At 37.5% G+C, this 22,509-nt stretch overlaps 1 protein-coding gene across 1 annotated transcript in view; it reads left to right on the top strand.

Annotated features, from left to right (window-relative positions):
- LOC128705498 (aminoacylase-1B-like) overlaps positions 1–19,654 on the top strand; it is a 262,798-nt gene extending 243,144 nt beyond the window's left edge. The window contains exon 7 of the mRNA XM_070094087.1: positions 19,568–19,654. Coding sequence (XP_069950188.1) covers positions 19,568–19,639 — 72 coding nt within the window. The 3' untranslated portion in view covers positions 19,640–19,654. The remainder of the gene's footprint in view (positions 1–19,567) is intronic.
- Positions 19,655–22,509: the final 2,855 nt, after the last annotated feature.

Genomic DNA, 22,509 nt, shown 5'->3' with positions numbered 1-22,509 from the left:
GAAAGCGCTTGGAATTTCTCTATTCTTTCAGAGTGGTTGTTTTGCATATTCTGAAATCACCTGTTTACTGTGATCTTATTGCATTAATGGATAGCACACGACTCTTCAGAATGTTCTCCATAAGCTTTCCTAATCATATATCTTTTGTTTCACAGTTTTCTTCTGCACTGATCAAGTCCCATAAGTTAAAAATTCGACTTAATTTTTTAAAAATTTTTTTAAATGAACAAGTTCTGCCCAAGTCTCTTTTACCCAATAGACTCCTTGACATGAGAGATCATCCTTTTGATGATTTTATGAGAATTATTCTTCAGAAACATATTGAAATAACTAAAATACAGGAGAAGGAAGCATTCAAAGTATTGAGAAACAAAAAAATACTCTTTCAATCCGGCCATTCCATCAGAATGGAAACACAGTATGTTGGATCATTGCTATAATAAACTCAGAAGAATTTGTAATGAACTCAAGAGCAAACTACAAAGAAAATTAGACATTTTAATTGAAAATAGTGATTGGACAAAGCATGCTAATAACAATTTTGTAATTAACTTATCAGATGAAGTTTTAGACAAACATACAACTGCTGCTCTAGGTTTTAGCCTAAGTTTTGCAACTTCAAAAAAACTTAATAATGTTGAAATTGCAAAAGCCTTTTGTAACTTTGAAAAATTTTCTGATTTATCCTCTGATGAAATTAATATTAGTAAAGGAATGGTATATAGCTCTATGTTAAAACCAAACATTCCCAATTGCCCTCAAAGATTCTTTAAGTCTTATGAAACACTTAATAACAATAAAAAATTGCGCCTTACTAAAGCAGACAAAAAAATTGCAATAGTAATTATGAAAGAAAATGATTACCAAGAAAAAATGAATAATCTTTTAGATGATACTGAAACCTATTCTAAACTTAGGAAAAATCCCCTAGAAACCGTTAACAGCAATTTCAATAAAACAATAAAACTTCTACTGAAAGGCAAAGATGAATTAGTCAAACAATTTACTTCCACTAATCCATCTTTACCTTACATGTATGGACTAATAAAAACACACAAACCAGGGAATCCAGTCAGACCAATTATTAGCTCCATAGGGTCAGTTTCATATAAATTATCCAAATGGCTTGTTGATATTTTGAGCCCTATTGTTGGCAAAATTTCTAACTTTAATGTTAAAAACAACATAGACTTGGTTGATAAATTAAGCTCCTTGACTGACTTAAATGATTTTAACATGGTTAGTTTTGATGTTACTTCCTTGTTTACGAAAGTTCCTGTTGATGATTTATTAAGTTTCTTATCTGAAGAACTCGTTAACTATGATTTGCCATTGCCAGTTCCTACTATCATTAAACTTATTAAACTTTGCATTGTTGATGCAAAATTTGTATTTAATGATAAGTTTTACACTCAGAAGTTTGGTATGGCAATGGGGAATCCTCTTTCACCTGTTCTTAGTAACCTATACATGGAATTTTTTGAAACAAGGTTGCTTAACACAATCCTCCCTAATAGAGCTAAATGGTTCAGATATGTTGATGATATTTTGTGTCTTATGCCCAAAAATGTAGATATACACCATTTCCTTGGAAAATTAAATAGCTTAGCCCATTCTATAAACTTTACTGTTGAGTTTGAAGAAAATAACTCATTGCCTTTTCTAGATGTTTTAATTATTAAGGGTAATAATGAATTCAAATTTAAAATTTACAGAAAACCTACAAATAACTGTTCCTATGTCCACTATTATTCCTCGCATCAAGATAGAATCAAACTGTCTGTTTTCTCATCAATGTTTTTGAGAGCTTTACGAATTTGTAGTCCTGAGTTCATAGATGAGGAAATATCCAAAATTTATGAAATAGGTAATGATTTAAAATACCCAAGAAATGTAATTGATAAATTTTTTAAAGTTGCTAGAAATACTTTTTACAATCCAAAAAGGGACAACCAGCCTTATTCAACTAAAAATATGTTGGTTCTCCCTTACCATGAAAACTTGGTTGATATGCCTTCTCTTCTTAAGACTTTTAATATTAAAGTTGTATTCAAAAATCTTGATTCAGTAAAAAAACTTTTGATAAAGAATTCCCCCCAAAATGCTGATGGATGTGTCTATAAGATTCCTTGTAAAATTTGCGATAAAGTTTATTACGGTCAAACTGGTAAAAATCTCGAACTAAGATTAAAACAACATAAATATAGCATTAGAACTGGACAAGATTCCAATGCTCTATTTATTCATGTAAGAGATTTTAACCATTCAATTAATTTTCAAAAAGTTGAGAAAGTAGTATCAAGCAAGTCCATGGTCGACAGGAATGTAATTGAATCTTGTTTCATAAAAATAATTTTTGACAATAATATGAATATTTCCTTTGGTTTATATAAATTAGATCCATTTATAATTAATAGAATTTGGGAAGAATTTAATAATACACTGGACAAATAATAATTTTTAAATTTTCTTGGGTAGAATAGTTTGTGGGTGAGTTGTGCAAAGGACCTATCCAGTTGGGTCGGCGCGCGTCAGGTGTTTAACCGTTGTGGGATCTGATAGTGAGGTGTTGGCCAGACCCCTTATATAGCTTCCTTGGATGCTTTACTTTCATAGTTCCTTGATAATGTGAGTAGTCACGAAAGCGCTTGGAATTTCTCTATTCTTTCAGAGTGGTTGTTTTGCATATATATATATATATATATATATATATATATATATATATATATATATATATATATATATATATATATATATATATATATATATATATATATATATATATATATATATGTATGTATGTATGTATATATATATATATATATATATATATATATATATATATATATATATATATATATATATATATATATATATATATATATATATATATATATATATATATATATATATATGTCGTGCCGAATAGGCAGAACTTGCGATCTTGGCTTAAATAACAACGCTCATCTTGCCATATAGGACAAGCGAGAATTTGTGTATGCAATAATTTCGCCAAAATCATTCTGAACCTAACTAAAAAATATATTTCACTGTGTTTGTTTAATATTAAATTATTGTAAACAAATCTAAAATATATTTAGTTGGGTTAGGCTAAAATAAATTGTTCTTGTTATAATAAGGTTAGGTAAGTTTTCTAAGATTCTTTTGGTGCAAAATTAAAAATTTTTACATTAACATTAATGAAAAAAATATATTTTTAAACGTATAAGATAAAATTTTAGAAAGGACTTAATTTTAAATGAGTTTTTGCTAATTGACCAGTTTTACCTATTAGGCACGATATATATATATATATAAATATATATATATATATAAATATATATATATATATATATATATATATATATATATACATATACATATATATATATATATATATATATAAATAGAGAGAGAGAGAGAGAGAGAGAGAGAGAGTTGAATGATGGTGAAAGTTTTTTTTTCTGTTTTTGGGTCATCCTGCCTCGGTGGGAGACGGCCGACGTGTTAAAAAACAAAGGGAGCGTTGAAGTCATATTTTTGTCACTTGATGTACTATCACGATGCGATACTAAGGCTATACTTACATTCATTTTTTATAAGACATTGATCAAGAGGAATACTGTGCCGCAGCAGCTGATGCACAGTATTCCTGGTGCCGCCACTGAGGTCTGTTCTATACGGCACTGAAGGTTCAACTTCACCGCTGACAGCACCCACTGCTACTGTGTACTTGTGGAGACCTGTGTATCTCAGACGACGCTGGAGTCCCACTCACTACCCTTGATCATCTATGTTTACTTGGTTCATTATTGCCAAAGATCGAAGTGATTTGGTCACTGAAGCCGCTAACCGTGACTTGTTTCCTTGAACAGTGAAGAAGTTGGGCTGTAAGACAGTACACATTTAACTGTCACTGTGAAGGAACATCAATAGACGTTACTCTCAGGATGAATCTCGCATTGCTGGGGTGGTTCACAGGGATGGTTCAGCACGTTCTTGGGCAGAACCTTCAGTTATGGCGTAGCGTCACCGTCGAGGACTCGTGGTTCACCTCGGTCCAGCAGACTAACTTAACTCTAGATCCGATGAAGTGTTCCATGACTTGCACGCCCTTGGCATGGTGCCTGGCTTGGTGCCATGACGGAGTCCTGGGGTGCCAGCTCACTAACCTCGTCGTCTCAGGTTCCTACAAGACAACTAGCAACACCAACATCCGTGCCTGCTACACGAGGCGCTCCCTCCTCCCGGAGTACGCCTTTCGTGCAAACATCATGTCCTCGCCAACTTATTATGTCGGAAGTAGAGGCACCAACTTTCTTACTAACGGCGTCTACAACTGGAATATAAATAACTGCTGTATCCTAACATCGGTAAACAATCCTTGGTTCCTGCTTGATTTGAATCGTACTGTGAGCATTACAAAAGTCGTCGCGATCGCCCAACCCAATTCCAATGTAGTATATTACTTTCGCAACTTCGAAGTGAGAGTCGGAACCACTCTACAGACGGGAAACTTCACCTCCTACAGCCTCCTGGGGACGTTCATCGGTCCAGGAGTCATTAGTCAAGAAGTAGCCATTGTCTCACCTCAACCCATCGTCGGCCAGTACGTCTCCATCCAGATGATTGCCACTGACAATTTCCAAATCTGTCACCTGGAAATATATTAGAGTGGCCGCGTCCCTGACGACTTGAAGACAAACACAATCTTTGTTTACCCCAACTACTTTTATTTCATTAAATTTAACTCACTAAGTGTTTCATGACTTCAACCAGCTATCATTTTTTTAAGACATGTCACGCATTTTTGGCTATATGTGGCGGATATCCTGCATATGTCACATACCGCACATGTTGTACCATCTAATGTACAAGTTCCAAATATTGCAGACGCAGTACCTGAAGATATTTGTGAGATGGAAAGTTGAACTTGTTTCAGTGTGTCGGAATTTTAACCCTGACTGTGACTTAGGGAAGACTGTATATTGATCCAGTCAACTGACTGAACAAAACCCTGACTGTGACTTAAGGAAGACTGTATATTGATCCAGTCAACTGACTGAACAAAACCCTGACTGTGACTTAAGGAAGATTGCATATTGATCCAGTCAACTGACTGAACAAAACCCTGACTGTGACTTAAGGAAGACTGCATATTGATCCAGTCAACTGACTGAATAAAACCCTGACTGTGACTTAAGGAAGATTGCATATTGATCCAGTCAACTGACTGAACAAAACCCTGACTGTGACTTAAGGAAGACTGTATATTGATCCAGTCAACTGACTGAACAAAACCCTGACTGTGACTTAAGGAAGACTGTATATTGATCCAGTCAACTGACTGAACAAAACCCTGACTGTGACTTAAGGAAGACTGCATATTGATCCAGTCAACTGACTGAACAATACCCTGACTGTGACTTAAGGAAGACTGCATATTGATCCAGTCAACTGACTGAACAAAACCCTGACTGTGACATAAAAACAGTCTTAAAAAATTATGCATTATACACTGTAACATAATTATTTGTTCGTCAAAGTTAATGTGAAAAAAAAAGTCATGTTACTTTAGTTGTACTTAAAGAATTGGGAGATATTTTATACAACAAAGTCTGTATGTATTGTAATTCCTTGGACATATTTTTTTATTTGTATAAAAAACTCTAAAACTGTATTTGCAAGATATTATCTCAAGTTTTGTGTCATTGTTTATCATATTCAGTTAACGTTACGTCTTTCTCATTGACCAAATATGTTATTTTATATTTACGTATTAAAATTATCCTTATACAACATGTATGTCACTTAATATATGTCTACCGAGGAGTATGTGGCTCTCAGCGTACATACACTGACAGCCATACACACTGACAGTCAGTTTAAATCCTATTTGAGGGATTAATGCGTTTTTAACTGTACATGAACGGATTACAACGCAGCTTGACCCTCGTGTAGTCGCTAGGCTTTAAACCCCTTTAACCATATCTAGTAATTACTTTTTTCCATAGCTGCAGAACCCCTTTATATTCTTGTAAAGCAACTTTATACTTCACTGCACTAAACACGATGATGTTACTTCTGTTATACTGTTGAGTCCTGTTATGGATGAACACGACGTATTCTACACCTGTGTGACGTTAGACAGCAATCTGAGCTGTTTTGTGTCGTAACGCACAGTAAGACTGCCTAATAAGCTTTCTTTCGAAAAGCTTTTGCTTTTTCTGTCCAGATTATAGCTTTCATATAGATATTCATGGTTGTAGTGTGTTTGTGTATTTGTCCGGGAGTTGAGCGTCACTATAGAACTGCTCACCAGGACGACTGATCACTTGAATAAGAACATAAGAACATAAGAAAAAAGGAACACTGCAGCAGGTCTGTTGGCCCATACTAGGCAAGTCCTTTACAATCCTTCCCATTAACAAAATATTTGCCCAACCCAATTTTCAATGCTACCCAAGAAATAAGTTTTGGTGATTCTATTTACTCATTATGCAAGTCTCACTCAAATCCAACCCCTCTCACTCATGTATTTATCCAACCTAAATTTGAAACTAATCAACCTTAAACCAGGCCAGCAATTATTCCAGTAGTACTTGCTCCCTGTAGCACTTGCTGCCTGTAGCACTTGCTGCCTGTAGCACTTGCTGCCTGTAGCACTTGCTGCCTGTAGCACTTGCTGCCTGTAGCACTTGCTGCCTGTAGCACTTGCTGCCTGTAGCACTTGCTGCCTGTAGCACTTGCTGCCTGTAGCACTTGCTGCCTGTAGCACTTGCTGCCTGTAGCACTTGCTGCCTGTAGCACTTAATGTTTGATTCCAACATCTATTATACATTTTAACTCGGACATTCTTGCAATGTAAACTTTGAAGGAGAATATTTATATATTCCCCTCATTAAGCAATGTGTTATTAACCTTCTGTCTGATAAACTTAATTATGAAACATAGTATATAAAAAGATCGAATAGATGCAAGAAATGGGATAAAAAGAATTAATAATAATGATAAATAAGGATAATAATGAATAAAAACTCTATCCATTCCCAGAAGTGAATTTTGAGTCAAGATTATTTTTTTTATAATTATCTAAAGATTTTTAAGAGGATGAAATTGGGAATATGACGAGATTCCAGAGCTCGTGACTTGGAGAAGGTCGATAGATGGAGTCCAAAAGGCAACTTGGAGTGCATGTTTGACTGTTACAGTCCACTTGTGCTCTTTATCCCACTTGTACTCTCTATCCCACTTGTGCTCTCTATCCCACTTGTACTCTCTATTCCACTTGTACTCTCTATCCCTCTTGTGCTCTCTATCCCACTTGTACTCTCTATTCCACTTGTGCTCTCTACCACGAATTGCAGTAGGCACTGTAAAATATGGGAGAGGCTCGTACACAACAGACTGTGTCTTGCTGTGGAAAAGACAGGACCAACCTGATTAATGTAGTCCCTCGTTCCATCTCTCGTGGGTATTCAGTCACCTTGTGGGAAATGAAGACAGGTCAGAAGAGCATGGTACAACCTTTGGAAAGTAATACAGACTTAGCATCCTTGTTGAAACCTGACCTAAGAGCGAGGTCATAGAACCTGAGCCTCAGGAAGGGAGAAAAGAAAACCTTCAGTAAACACAACCTGACCTAGGAGCGAGGTCTGTTTACTGTGATCTTATTGCATATATATATATTTGTGGTAGTGAAGCAGCAGACCGATTCGGGTACCATGGTCTTGTGTGTCGTAAATCCGAGGGAAAGATTGCAAGACATGAGGAGGTTAATAACGTTATCAAGGGGAACCTCACAATAGCCGGATGCCCAGCAGTAAGGGAGCCACCCCAGCTATGCAGAATATATATATATATATATATATATATATATATATATATATATATATATATATATATGTCGTGCCGAATAGGCAGAATTTGCGATCTTGGCTTAAATAGCAACTCTCATCTTGCCATATAGGGCAAGTGAAAATTTGTGTATGCAATAATTTCGCCAAAATCATTCTGAACCTAACGAAAAAAATACATTTCACTGTGTTTGTTTAGTATTAAATTATTGTAAACAAATCTAAAATATATTTAGTTGGGTTAGGCTAAAATAAATTGTTTTTGTTATAATAAGGTTAGGTAAGTTTTCTAAGTTCCTTTTGGTGCAAAATTATAAATTTTTACATCAACATTAATGAAAAAAATATATCTTTAAACGTATAAAAGAAAATTTCAGAAAGGACTTAATTTTAAATGAGTTCTTGCTAAATGACCAGTTTTACATATTCGGCACGACATATATATATATATATATATATATATATATATATATATATATATATTATTATCACACTGGCCGATTCCCACCAAGGCAGTGTGGCCCGAAAAAGAAAAACTTTCACCATCATTCACTCCATCACTGTCTTGCCAGAAGGGTGCTTTACACTACAGTTTTTAAACTGCAACATTAACACCCCTCCTTCAGAGTGCAGGCACTGTACTTCCCATCTCCAGGACTCAAGTCCGGCCTGCCGGTTTCCCTGAACCCCTTCATAAATGTTACTTTGCTCACACTCCAACAGCACGTCAAGTATTAAAAACCATTTGTCTCCATTCACTCCTATCAAACACGCTCATGCATACCTGCTGGAAGTCCAAGCCCCTCGCACACAAAACCTCCTTTACCCCCTCTCTCCAACCTTTCCTAGGCCGACCCCTACCCCGCCTTCCTTCCACTACAGACTGATACACTCTTGAAGTCATTCTGTTTCGCTCCATTCTCTCTACATGTCCGAACCACCTCAACAACCCTTCCTCAGCCCTCTGGACAACAGTTTTGGTAATCCCGCACCTCCTCCTAACTTCCAAACTACGAATTCTCTGCATTATATTCACACCACACATTGCCCTCAGACATGACATCTCCACTGCCTCCAGCCTTCTCCTCGCTGCAACGTTCATCACCCATGCTTCACACCCATATAAGAGCGTTGGTAAAACTATACTCTCATACATTCCCCTCTTTGCCTCCAAGGACAAAGTTCTTTGTCTCCACAGACTCCTAAGTGCACCACTCACTCTTTTTCCCTCATCAATTCTATGATTCACCTCATCTTTCATAGACCCATCCGCTGACACGTCCACTCCCAAATATCTGAATACATTCACCTCCTCCATACTCTCTCCCTCCAATCTGATATTCAATCTTTCATCACCTAATCTTTTTGTTATCCTCATAACCTTACTCTTTCCTGTATTCACCTTTAATTTTCTTCTTTTGCACACCCTACCAAATTCATCCACCAATCTCTGCAACTTCTCTTCAGAATCTCCCAAGAGCACAGTGTCATCAGCAAAGAGCAGCTGTGACAACTCCCACTTTGTGTGTGATTCTTTATCTTTTAACTCCACGCCTCTTGTCAAGACCCTCGCATTTACTTCTCTTACAACCCCATCTATAAATATATTAAACAACCACGGTGACATCACACATCCTTGTCTAAGGCCTACTTTTACTGGGAAATAATTTCCCTCTTTCCTACATACTCTAACTTGAGCCTCACTATCCTCGTAAAAACTCTTCACTGCTTTCAGTAACCTACCTCCTACACCATACACTTGCAACATCTGCCACATTGCCCCCCCTATCCACCCTGTCATACGCCTTTTCCAAATCCATAAATGCCACAAAGACCTCTTTAGCCTTATCTAAATACTGTTCACTTATATGTTTCACTGTAAACACCTGATCCACACACCCCCTACCTTTCCTAAAGCCTCCTTGTTCATCTGCTATCCTATTCTCCGTCTTACTCTTAATTCTTTCAATAATAACTCTACCATACACTTTACCAGGTATACTCAGCAGACTTATCCCCCTATAATTTTTGCACTCTCTTTTATCCCCTTTGCCTTTATACAAAGGAACTATGCATGCTCTCTGCCAATCCCTAGGTACCTTACCCTCTTCCATACATTTATTAAATAATTGCACCAACCACTCCAAAACTATATCCCCACCTGCTTTTAACATTTCTATCTTTATCCCATCAATCCCGGCTGCCTTACCCCCTTTCATTTTACCTACTGCCTCACGAACTTCCCCCACACTCACAACTGGCTCTTCCTCACTCCTACATATATATATACATATATATATATGTATATATATATATATATATATATATATATATATATATATATATATATATATATATATATATATATATATATATGTATATATATATATATATATATATATATATATATATATATATATGTACATATATATATATATATATATATATATATATATATATATATATATATATATATATATATATATATATATACATATATATATATATATATATATATATATATATATATATATATATATATATATATATATATATATATATATATATATATATATATATATATATATATATATATATATATATATATATATATATATATACACACAAACACACACACACACACACACACACACACACACACACACACACACACACACACACACACACACACACACACACACACAAAGACGTGATGTTACAGAGATGGGACACAGACACAAGAGGTCACAATTGGAAGTTGAAGACTCAGATGAATCAAAGGGATGTTAGGAAGTATTTCTTCAGTCATAGAGTAGTCAGGCCATGGAATAGCCTAGAAAGTGATGTAGTGGAGGCAGTAACCATACATAGTTTTAAGGCGAGGTATGATAGAGCTCATGGGACAGGGAGAGAGAGGACCTAGTAGCAATCAGCGAAGAGGCGGGGCCAGGAGCTGTGACTCGACCCCTGCAACCACAAATAGGTGAAATAGGTGAGTACACACACACACACACACACATATATATATATATATATATATATATATATATATATATATATATATATATATATATATATATATATATATATATATATATATATTCTTCTTTCAACAAACTGACCATATCCCACTGAGGCAGGGCCGCCCAGAAGGAAAAACAAAAGTTTCTCCTTTTACATTTAGTGATATATACAAAAGAAGGGGTTACTAGCCCTTTGCAGGAGGCCAAGGCAAGAGTATGATGAGAGTAATAGAGCGATGATTGACACACCTGCTGAAGTGGCAAGAAGGGCTCATGCGAGCAGGGCAAAGCTACTGATCATGGGTGACTTCAACCTCAAAGAAATCGATTGGGAGAACTTGGAACCACATTGGGGCAAAGAAACGTGGAGAACTAAGATGGTGAAGGTGGTACTGGAAAGCTTCATGTACCAACACGTAAGGGATACTACCGGAGAGAGATGAGAGGATGAACCAGAGAAACTGGACCTAGTATTCACCTTGAGTAGTGCAGACATTGAGGACATCACATATGAAAGACCCCTTGGGGCCAGCGATCATGTGGTTTTAAGATTCGAATACACAGTAGAGCTACAAGTGGAGGGGGAAGCAGGAAGGCCAAGACGAATGAAGCCAAACTACAAGAAAGGGGACTACATGGGAAGGAGGAACTTCCTGAACGGGGTTCAGTGGGACAGAGAACTGGCAGGGAAGCCAATTAATGAGATGATGGAATATGTAGCAACAATGTGCAAGGAGGATGAGGAGAGGTTTGTACCCAAGGGTAACAGGATTAATGAAAAAGCCAGGATGAGCCCATGGTTCACCCAAAGGTGCAGGGAGGCAAAAACCAAGTGTGCTAGGGAATGGAAGAAATATAGAAGGCAAAGGACCCAGGAGAATAAGGAGAGCAGTCGTAGAGCCAGAAATGAATATGCACAGATAAAAAGGGAGGCCCAACGACAATATGAAAATGACATAGCAGCGAAAGCCAAATCTGACCCGAAGCTGTTATACAGCCACATCAGGAGGAAAACAGCAGTCAAGGACCAGGTAATCAGGCTAAGGAAGGAAGGAGGAGAGACTATAAGAAACGACCGAGAAGTATGTGAGGAACTCAACATGAGATTCAAAGAAGTGTTCACAGAGGAGACAGAAGGGACTCGAGAAAGACGGAGAGGTGGGGTACACCACCAAGTGTTGGACACAATACATACAACCGAGGAAGAAGTGAAGAGGCTGCTGAGCGAGCTAGACACGTCAAAGGCAATGGGGCCGGATAACATCTCTCCATGGGTCCTGAGAGAGGGAGCAGAGGCGCTATGTGTACCCCTAACAACAATATTCAACACATCTATCGAAACAGGAAGATCACCTGAGGTATGGAAGACAACAAATGTAGTCCCAGTTTTTAAAAAAGGAGACAGACAAGAAGAACTAAGCTATAGACCAGTGTCACTGACATGTATAGTATGCAAAGTTATGGAGAAGATTATCAGGAGAAGAGTGGTGGAGCACCTAGAAAGAAATGAGCTTATCCACAACAGCCAGCACGGTTTCAGGGACGCGAATAACTGTGTCACAAAACTACTGAAGTTCTATGACATGGTGACAGCAGTAAGACAAGAGATAGAGGGGAGGGTAGACTGCATTTTCTTGGACTGTAAGAAAGCATTTGACACAGTTCTGCACAAGAAATTAGTGCAAAAGCTGGAGGGCCGGGCAGGGATAACAGGGAAGGCACTACAATGGATCAGGGAATACTTGTCAGGAAGACAGCAGCAAGTCATGGTACGAGGTGAGGTGTCAGAGTGGGCGCTTGTGACGAATGTGTTTCCATAGGGGTCAGTCCTAGGACCGGTGCTGTTTCTGGTATTCGTGAACGACATGGCGGAAGGAACAGACTCTGAAGTGTCCCTGTTTGCAGATGATGTGAAGTTGATGAAAAGAATTCAGTCGGACGAGGACCAGGCAGAACTACAAAGGGATCTGGATAGACTGCATGTCTGGTCCAGAAATTGACTCCTGGAGTTCAACCCCACCAAGTGCAAAATCATGAAGATTGGGGAATGGCAAAGAGGACCCTTTCCATAATGAGCAATTCGGAGATTTCTTTTTATAGCATCCTTGCTTAAGATTATGTACGGTTAGCTCTCCTAAATAACTGTCGAGTTTGTACATTCCGTCTCGAATTACATAAGGCATTCCTCTCATGTCTTATGAGAGAGGCTTTAATTACGTTCCTTTCCATAATAGAACTACTGGGTACAATGATCTGAGCAGCTGCCCACCTTGGCGGATGATTTCTATTACTATCGTGATTAATGATTACGTTAGAATCCTGAGCTATCCTTACCGAGTACTGATGTTCGGCTAATCTGGTTTCAAGTGGACGTACTAAAGAGAGCATAGTAGGCATGGAAACTTGTAAACACCAAAATGATTAATGATGCATTCTTAATCAACTACTGCTTCACTGTCCAGGTGTTCTTGAAAACAATATATATAATGAGCATTTTTAAGGCATCACTCAGGCATCACAAAACCAGTATATTTTTCCTGGAAATCCTTCTTGGCTGCAAATAACACCTCAACAAAATCTCTAGGATATCTCAGTTTAGTGGCTTTGTCGAATATATCATTAATTTCATCATCAAAATATTCCGGACTACAAATACGTAAAGCTCTCAAGAACATTGTAAGGAAAACACTCCTTTTAACCCTAGATTCATGACTGGAATAATAGTGAATGTATGACCACTCATTAGCTGACTTCCTATACACTGTAAATTTAGATTTCTTGTGAACACGATGGTTCAGAACAACTTGAAAGGCAATTTTTTTTATGTACTTCGTGCTCTATTATTAAGTTAATTGAGGGTACTAAATCAATGAGTCTAGAAAGGAATTCATTACTAATGTGATCGCTAGGCCACAGGCACGAAACTTCGTCCACGTATCTGAACCACTTGGTTTTACTAGGGAGGATATCTTTAAGGATTCTAGTTTCATAGAATTCCATATACAAGTTGCTAAGTAGTGGATTAAATTGATTTTCCATGGACATGCCTTGTTTTGAGCCTAGTATTTGGGTTTGGGTTGGTGACGGCCCTCCTCACTCTGTCATGGCTACCATTAATACCTTCTGCCTTGCCTTAGAGAATTTCCTCTCCTATCTGTTGCTGTCTTGCGAAATTGCATAGCTCCTGACGACGCACGAGAGTGCGAAGGATCTAGATTTCTCTCCCCGTGTGGCTTGTTGTGCATTGCTAAGATCGCCCGTTTGTGATTGTATTGTATTATGAATGCACCCGCCAACACTTCTCCCACTTCTCTCGTGAATATATTATGATGCAGATTCTCCCATAAGCAGTTAGAGCTCACCTGCACATGTAAATCTCGTGTGCATTTTATCTGCTCTTGATCAGCAACCAATTTAGTGGGAGTCTAATTCTGCAGAGTTGGGAACACAGTGATGTATCATTGTAAGACATAAGATCTTCCTTCATCTCTGCTAATAGGAAGAAGGAGAGGTCATGACCCCTTAACCCACACCTGCATTGCTAGTATGGGAATGAAGAGAGAGGGGTCGCCGCCCCCTGAAGGAGAAGATTTCTCCACAATTACAATCGTCAGTGATTACCAAGGATCACGAACCAATTCACTATCAACACCATCTTCACCGTCACCATCGTCAGATTTACCAAACTCTCGAGTCACTATCAGTGTTCACCGTCATCATTATCATTATTACTAGTGTCACTATCACCACTTCTTACCCCCTCCTCTTCCTCACTTTCAGTCACTCTCGCCTCAGTCACTGTCGTTTTCCTGGAGAAAGTAGCGTCTTGCAGCGTCATTGGAAAAGTTCTTCACAGCCTAAGCATCCTCACATCAGAGGACGCTATATAACATTAGCGTCTCTCTCTCTCTCTCTCTCTCTCTCTCTCTCTCTCTCTCTCTCTCTCTCTCTCTCTCTCTCTCTCTCTCTCTCTCTCTCTCTCTCTCTCTCTCTCTCTCTCTCTCTCTCTCTCTCCCCCTATCTCTATCTTTCTCTCTCTCTCGCCATGTCTTCTGTGTGCTCACACACACACACACAAATATATATATGCATATATTCTTCTTCTTTCAACGTACCAGCCATATCCCACCGAGGCAGGGTGGCCCAAAAGGAAAAACGAAAGTTTCTCCTTTCAAATTTAGTAACATATACAGGAGAAGGGGTTACTAGCCCCTTGATTCCGGCATTTCAGTCGCCTCTTACGACACGCATGGCTTACGGAGGAAGAATTCTGTTCCACTTCCCCATGGAGATACGAGGAAATAAACAAGAACAAGAACTAGAAAGAACATAGCAGAAAACCCAGAGGGGTGTGTATATATAATATGCATATATATATATATATATATATATATATATATATATATATATATATATATATATATATATATATATATATATATATATATATATATATATATATATATACATATATATATATATATATATATATATATATATATATATATATATATATATATATATATATATATATATATATATATATATATATATATACATGTAAGTTCTTGCTGCGCGTTTATGTCTGTCAATAAAAAGAACGGGTTATTATAGTACAAATCCGTCCTCTGTACTTTCTCTGTTTCATGAAAATATTCGTAAACTCATGACTGCAGACACGCGAGGCAAGTATAAAATTAAAATTTGACTAGATATAAAACATTTTCGGCACTGAATAATCTGAGCGATAATGATAATATTAAAGAGACATCTGGACTTGTTTGTGAAGATATTAAAACTGGATTTCTTCAAGAATAAACACATATACAGTTCCTTGATAATGTGAGAAATTTCGAAAGCGCCTTGAATTTCACTATTTTTCACATCGGCTGTTTTGCGCGCATATATATATATATATATATATATATATATATATATATATATATATATATATATATATATATATATATATATATATATATATATATATATATATATATATATATATATATATATATATATATGTATATATATATATATATATATATATATATATATATATATATATATATATATATATATATATATATATATGTCGTGCCGAATAGGCAGAACTTGCTATCTTGGCTTAAATAGCAACGCTCATCTTGAAATATAGGGCAAGTGAAAATTTGTGTATGCAATAATTTCGCCAAAATCATTCTGAACCTAACGAAAAAAATATATTTCACTGTGTTTGTTTAGTATTAAATAACTGTAAACAAATCTAAAATATATTTAGTTGGGTTAGGCAAAAATAAATTGCGCTTGTTATAATAAGGTTAGGTAAGTTTTCTAAGTTCCTTTTGGTGCAAAATTATAAATTTTTACATCAACATTAATGAAAAAAACATATCTTTAAACGTATAAAAGAAAATTTTAGAAAGGACTTAATTTTAAATGAGTTCTTGCTAATTGACCAGTTTTACATATTCGGCACGATATATATATATATATATATATATATATATATATATATATATATATATATATATATATATATATATATATATATATATATATATATATATATATATATATATATATATATATATATATATATATATATATATATATATATATATGCTGGTATTTATTTTATTAACACATCGGCCGTTTCCCACCAAGGCAGGGTGTCCCGAAAAAGAAAAACTTTCACCATCATTCACTCCATCACTGTCTTGACAGAGGCGCGCTTACACTACAGTTATAAAGCTGCAACATTAACACTCTTCCTTCAGAGTGTAGACACTGTACTTCCAATCTCCAGGACTCAAGTCCGGCCCGCCGGTTTCCCTGAATCCATTCATAAATGTTACCTTTCTTACACTCCAACAGCACTTCAAGTCCTAAAAACCATTTGTCTCCATTCGCTTCTCTCTAACACGCTCACGCATGCTTACTGGAAGTCCAAGTCCCTTGCACACTAAACCTCCTTTACTCCCTCCAACCTTTCCTAGGCCGACCTCTACCCCGCATTCCCTCTGTTACAGATTTAAACACTCTTGAAGTCATTCCGTTTTGTTCCATCCTCGCTACAGGTCCGAACCACCTCAGCAACCCCCTCCTCAACCCTCTGAGTATTAGTTTGAGTAATCCTGTACCTCCTCCTAATTTCCAAACTACGAATTTTCTCAATTATGTTCACACCACAAATTTCCCTCAGACATGACATCTCCACTGCCTCCAGCCTTCTTCTTGTTGCAACATTCACCACCCATGTTTCACACCCATATAAGAGCGTTGTCGTCAATTTTATGATTCACATCATCTTTCATAGACCCATCTGCTGACACGTCCACTCTTAAATATCTGAATACATTCACCTCCTCCATACTCTCTCCTAATCTGATATCAAATCTTTCATTAGCTAATTGTTTTTGTTATCCTCATCACCTTACTCTTTCTTATATTCACTTTTAATTATCTTATTTTACATACCCTACCAAACTCATCCACCAACATCTGCAACTTCTCTTCAGAATCTCCCAAAAGCACAGTGTCATCAGAAAAGAGCAACTGTGATAACTCCCAGGTTGTGTTAGATTCTTTATCTTTGAACCCCACGCCTCTTGCCAACACCCGAGCATTCACTTCTCTTACAACTCCATCTATAAATATATTGAACCACCATGGTGACATCACACATCCTTGTCTAAGGCCTACTTTTACTGGGAAATAATCTCCCTCTCGCCTGCATACTCTAACCTGAGCCTCACTATCCTCGTAAAAACTCTTCACTGCTTTCAGTAACCTACCTCCTATGCTATACATTTGCAACATCTGCCACATTGCTCCCATATCCACCATGTCATATGCCCTTTCCAAATCCATTAATGCCACAAAAACCCCTTTACCCTTATCTAAATACTGTTCACCTATATGTTTCACTGTAAACACTTGGTCTACAAACCCCCTACCCTTCCTGAAGCCTCCTTGTTCATCTGCTATCCTGTTCTCCGTCTTACTCTTAATTCTTTCAATAAAAACTCTACCATACACTTTACCAAATATACTCAAAAGACTTATTCCCCAATAATTCTTGCAGTCTCTTTTGTCCTCTTTGCCTTTATACAAAGGAACTATGCATACAGGATGTAAAAGCTAAATAAAAGCCTTCTACAACAAGGAAATATTAAAAAGAGGAAGAATAGTAGCTATGAATTTGGCAAGCAAGAATACTACATTAAGAAAAAGTATGAAACCCTTCAGGACGCACTAACGCTGGTGCAGAATGATGACATCTCTTCAAACCTGATTTCAACTACTTGTATACGACTCATGGAAGGACGGTTGTGAGTGGTGTGCTGGAAGGTGCTGCTGGTAAACCATTTACTCGAGTAATAACTCGTCTCTTATATGACCCAGGCCTTTAAAATACATATCTTGACAAAAACGCACCTATTATTTATTACAGAGCCAGGTACTACATTCGTGATAAACTTGGGAAGTTGAAGAACGCCCCTTATATTGATAACTCCCTCCTATAAATGAACTGGAAGTGGCTTCCTTCTACTGCTGAAGACCTCTGCAAAGTTTGGAAAAATAATGTTGTATGTAAATCAACAGGAAATTGGAGAAGGTACCAATGGCTTGCCAAGATGTTTAAAGGCCTCAACAATGCAAGCTCTCTGGGCCCCAGTGAAAGGCACCAATGTGCCTTACACTGATGGAGGGAATGAAATAGGTTGGGCAGCCATGGAAGGAAAAGTTTGTGCGGATATTGTAGTTCTCGACATTATGCTTTCCTTGGAGGAGGAGCAGTGGGAGCTAGCAGTCCTCTTGATTCTTCATAGGTAAGATCACTGTATTGAAGATAATGGAACTTTTCTCAAAATAGTTGTGTGGCAATAATGAATTTTTGCTTGCCTTATTGGTCAAGAAGAGTGTTGCAATTTAAGCCAAAATAGAAAGTTTTACATATTCGGCACGATACACACACACACACACACACACACACACACACACACACACACACACACACACACACACACACACACACACTCACACAGAGTGGCGGGGCCAGGAGCTAGGACTCGACCCCTGCAACCACAAATAGGTGAGTACAAATAGGTGAGTACACACACACACAAAGGCACACACACACAGACACACAGACACACAGACACACAGACACACAGACACACACACACACACACACACACACACACACACACACACACACACACACACACTCACACACACACACAAAGACACACACACACAGACACACAGGCACACAGACACACACACACACACACACACACACACACACAAACACACACACACACACACACACACACACACACACACACACACACACACACACCTTCAACCACAAAGAGGTGAGTACAAACGCACACACACACAGACACACACACACACACACACACACACACACACACACACACACACACACACACACACACACACACACACAGGAGCTGAGTCTCGACCCCTGCAACCACAATTAGGTGAGTACATATATATATATATACTACATATATATATATATATATATATATATATATATATATAATATATATATATATATATATATATATATATATATATATATATATATATATATATATATATATATATATATATATATATATATATATATATATATATATATATAGGTAGTAGGTTGGTAGACAGCAACCACCCAGGGAAGTACTACCGTCCTGCCAGATGACTGTGAAACAAAAACCTGCATGATGGTAGGATTGCTGGTTTCTTTTTCTGTCTCATAAACACGCTAAGATAACAGGGATATCTTGCTACTCCTACTTACACTTTGGTCACACTTCACAGACACGCACATGCATATATATATATACATACATCTAGGTTTTTCTCCTTTTTCTAAATAGCTCTTGTTCTTTTTTATTTCTTCTATTGTCCATGGGGAAGTGGAAAAGAATCTTTCCTCCGTAAGCCATGCGTGTCGTATGAGGCGACTAAAATGCCGGGAGCAATGGGCTAGTAACCCCTTCTCCTGTATACAATTACTAAAAAAGAGAAGAAGAAAAACTTTATAAAACTGGGTTGCTTAAATGTGCGTGGATGTAGTGCGGATGACAAGAAACAGATGATTGCTGATGTTATGAATGAAAAGAAGTTGGATGTCCTGGCCCTAAGCGAAACAAAGCTGAAGGGGGTAGGAGAGTTTCAGTGGGGGGAAATAAATGGGATTAAATCTGGAGTATCTGAGAGAGTTAGAGCAAAGGAAGGGGTAGCAGTAATGTTAAATGATCAGTTATGGAAGGAGAAAAGAGAATATGAATGTGTAAATTCAAGAATTATGTGGATTAAAGTAAAGGTTGGATGCGAGAAGTGGGTCATAATAAGCGTGTATGCACCTGGAGAAGAGAGGAATGCAGAGGAGAGAGAGAGATTTTGGGAGATGTTAAGTGAATGTATAGGAGCCTTTGAACCAAGTGAGAGAGTAATTGTGGTAGGGGACTTGAATGCTAAAGTAGGAGAAACTTTTAGAGAGGGTGTGGTAGGTAAGTTTGGGGTGCCAGGTGTAAATGATAATGGGAGCCCTTTGATTGAACTTTGTATAGAAAGGGGTTTAGTTATAGGTAATACATATTTTAAGAAAAAGAGGATAAATAAGTATACACGATATGATGTAGGGCGAAATGACAGTAGTTTGTTGGATTATGTATTGGTAGATAAAAGACTGTTGAGTAGACTTCAGGATGTACATGTTTATAGAGGGGCCACAGATATATCAGATCACTTTCTAGTTGTAGCTACACTGAGAGTAAAAGGTAGATGGGATACAAGGAAAATAGAAGCATCAGGGAAGAGAGAGGTGAAGGTTTATAAACTAAAAGAGGAGGCAGTTAGGGTAAGATATAAACAGCTATTGGAGGATAGATGGGCTAATGAGAGCATAGGCAATGGGGTCGAAGAGGTATGGGGTAGGTTTAAAAATGTAGTGTTAGAGTGTTCAGCAGAAGTTTGTGGTTACAGGAAAGTGGGTGCAGGAGGGAAGAGGAGCGATTGGTGGAATGATGATGTAAAGAGAGTAGTAAGGGAGAAAAAGTTAGCATATGAGAAGTTTTTACAAAGTAGAAGTGATGCAAGGAGGGAAGAGTATATGGAGAAAAAGAGAGAAGTTAAGAGAGTGGTGAAGCAATGTAAAAAGAGAGCAAATGAGAGAGTGGGTGAGATGTTATCAACAAATTTTGTTGAAAATAAGAAAAAGTTTTGGAGTGAGATTAACAAGTTAAGAAAGCCTAGAGAACAAATGGATTTGTCAGTTAAAAATAGGAGAGGAGAGTTATTAAATGGAGAGTTAGAGGTATTGGGAAGATGGAAGGAATATTTTGAGGAATTGTTAAATGTTGATGAAGATAGGGAAGCTGTGATTTCGTGTATAGGGCAAGGAGGAATAACATCTTGTAGGAGTGAGGAAGAGCCAGTTGTGAGTGTGGGGGAAGTTCGTGAGGCAGTAGGTAAAATGAAAGGGGGTAAGGCAGCCGGGATTGATGGGATAAAGATAGAAATGTTAAAAGCAGGTGGGGATATAGTTTTGGAGGGGTTGGTGCAATTATTTAATAAATGTATGGAAGAGGGTAAGGTACCTAGGGATTGGCAGAGAGCATGCATAGTTCCTTTGTATAAAGGCAAAGGGGATAAAAGAGAGTGCAAAAATTATAGGGGGATAAGTCTGTTGAGTGTACCTGGTAAAGTGTATGGTAGAGTTATAATTGAAAGAATTAAGAGTAAGACGGAGAATAGGATAGCAGATGAACAAGGAGGCTTTAGGAAAGGTAGGGGGTGTGTGGACCAGGTGTTTACAGTGAAACATATAAGTGAACAGTATTTAGATAAGGCTAAAGCGGTCTTTGTGGCATTTATGGATTTGGAAAAGGCGTATGACAGGGTGGATAGGGGGGCAATGTGGCAGATGTTGCAAGTGTATGGTGTAGGAGGTAGGTTACTGAAAGCAGTGAAGAGTTTTTACGAGGATAGTGAGGCTCAAGTTAGAGTATGTAGGAAAGAGGGAAATTTTTTCCCAGTAAAAGTAGGCCTTAGACAAGGATGTGTGATGTCACCGTGGTTGTTTAATATATTTATAGATGGGGTTGTAAGAGAAGTAAATGCGAGGGTCTTGGCAAGAGGCGTGGAGTTAAAAGATAAAGAATCACACACAAAGTGGGAGTTGTCACAGCTGCTCTTTGCTGATGACACTGTGCTCTTGGGAGATTCTGAAGAGAAGTTGCAGAGATTGGTGGATGAATTTGGTACGGTGTGCAAAAGAAGAAAATTAAAGGTGAATACAGGAAAGAGTAAGGTTATGAGGATAACAAAAAGATTAGGTGATGAAAGATTGAATATCAGATTGGAGGGAGAGAGTATGGAGGAGGTGAACGTATTCAGATATTTGGGAGTGGACGTGTCAGCGGATGGGTCTATGAAAGATGAGGTGAATCATAGAATTGATGAGGGAAAAAGAGTGAGTGGTGCACTTAGGAGTCTGTGGAGACAAAGAACTTTGTCCTTGGAGGCAAAGAGGGGAATGTATGAGAGTATAGTTTTACCAACGCTCTTATATGGGTGTGAAGCGTGGG

Source organism: Cherax quadricarinatus, chromosome 44, assembly GCF_038502225.1.
Source record: "Cherax quadricarinatus isolate ZL_2023a chromosome 44, ASM3850222v1, whole genome shotgun sequence".
Classification (NCBI taxonomy): domain Eukaryota; kingdom Metazoa; phylum Arthropoda; class Malacostraca; order Decapoda; family Parastacidae; genus Cherax; species Cherax quadricarinatus.
This window is presented reverse-complemented; position numbering and strand designations above follow the sequence as displayed.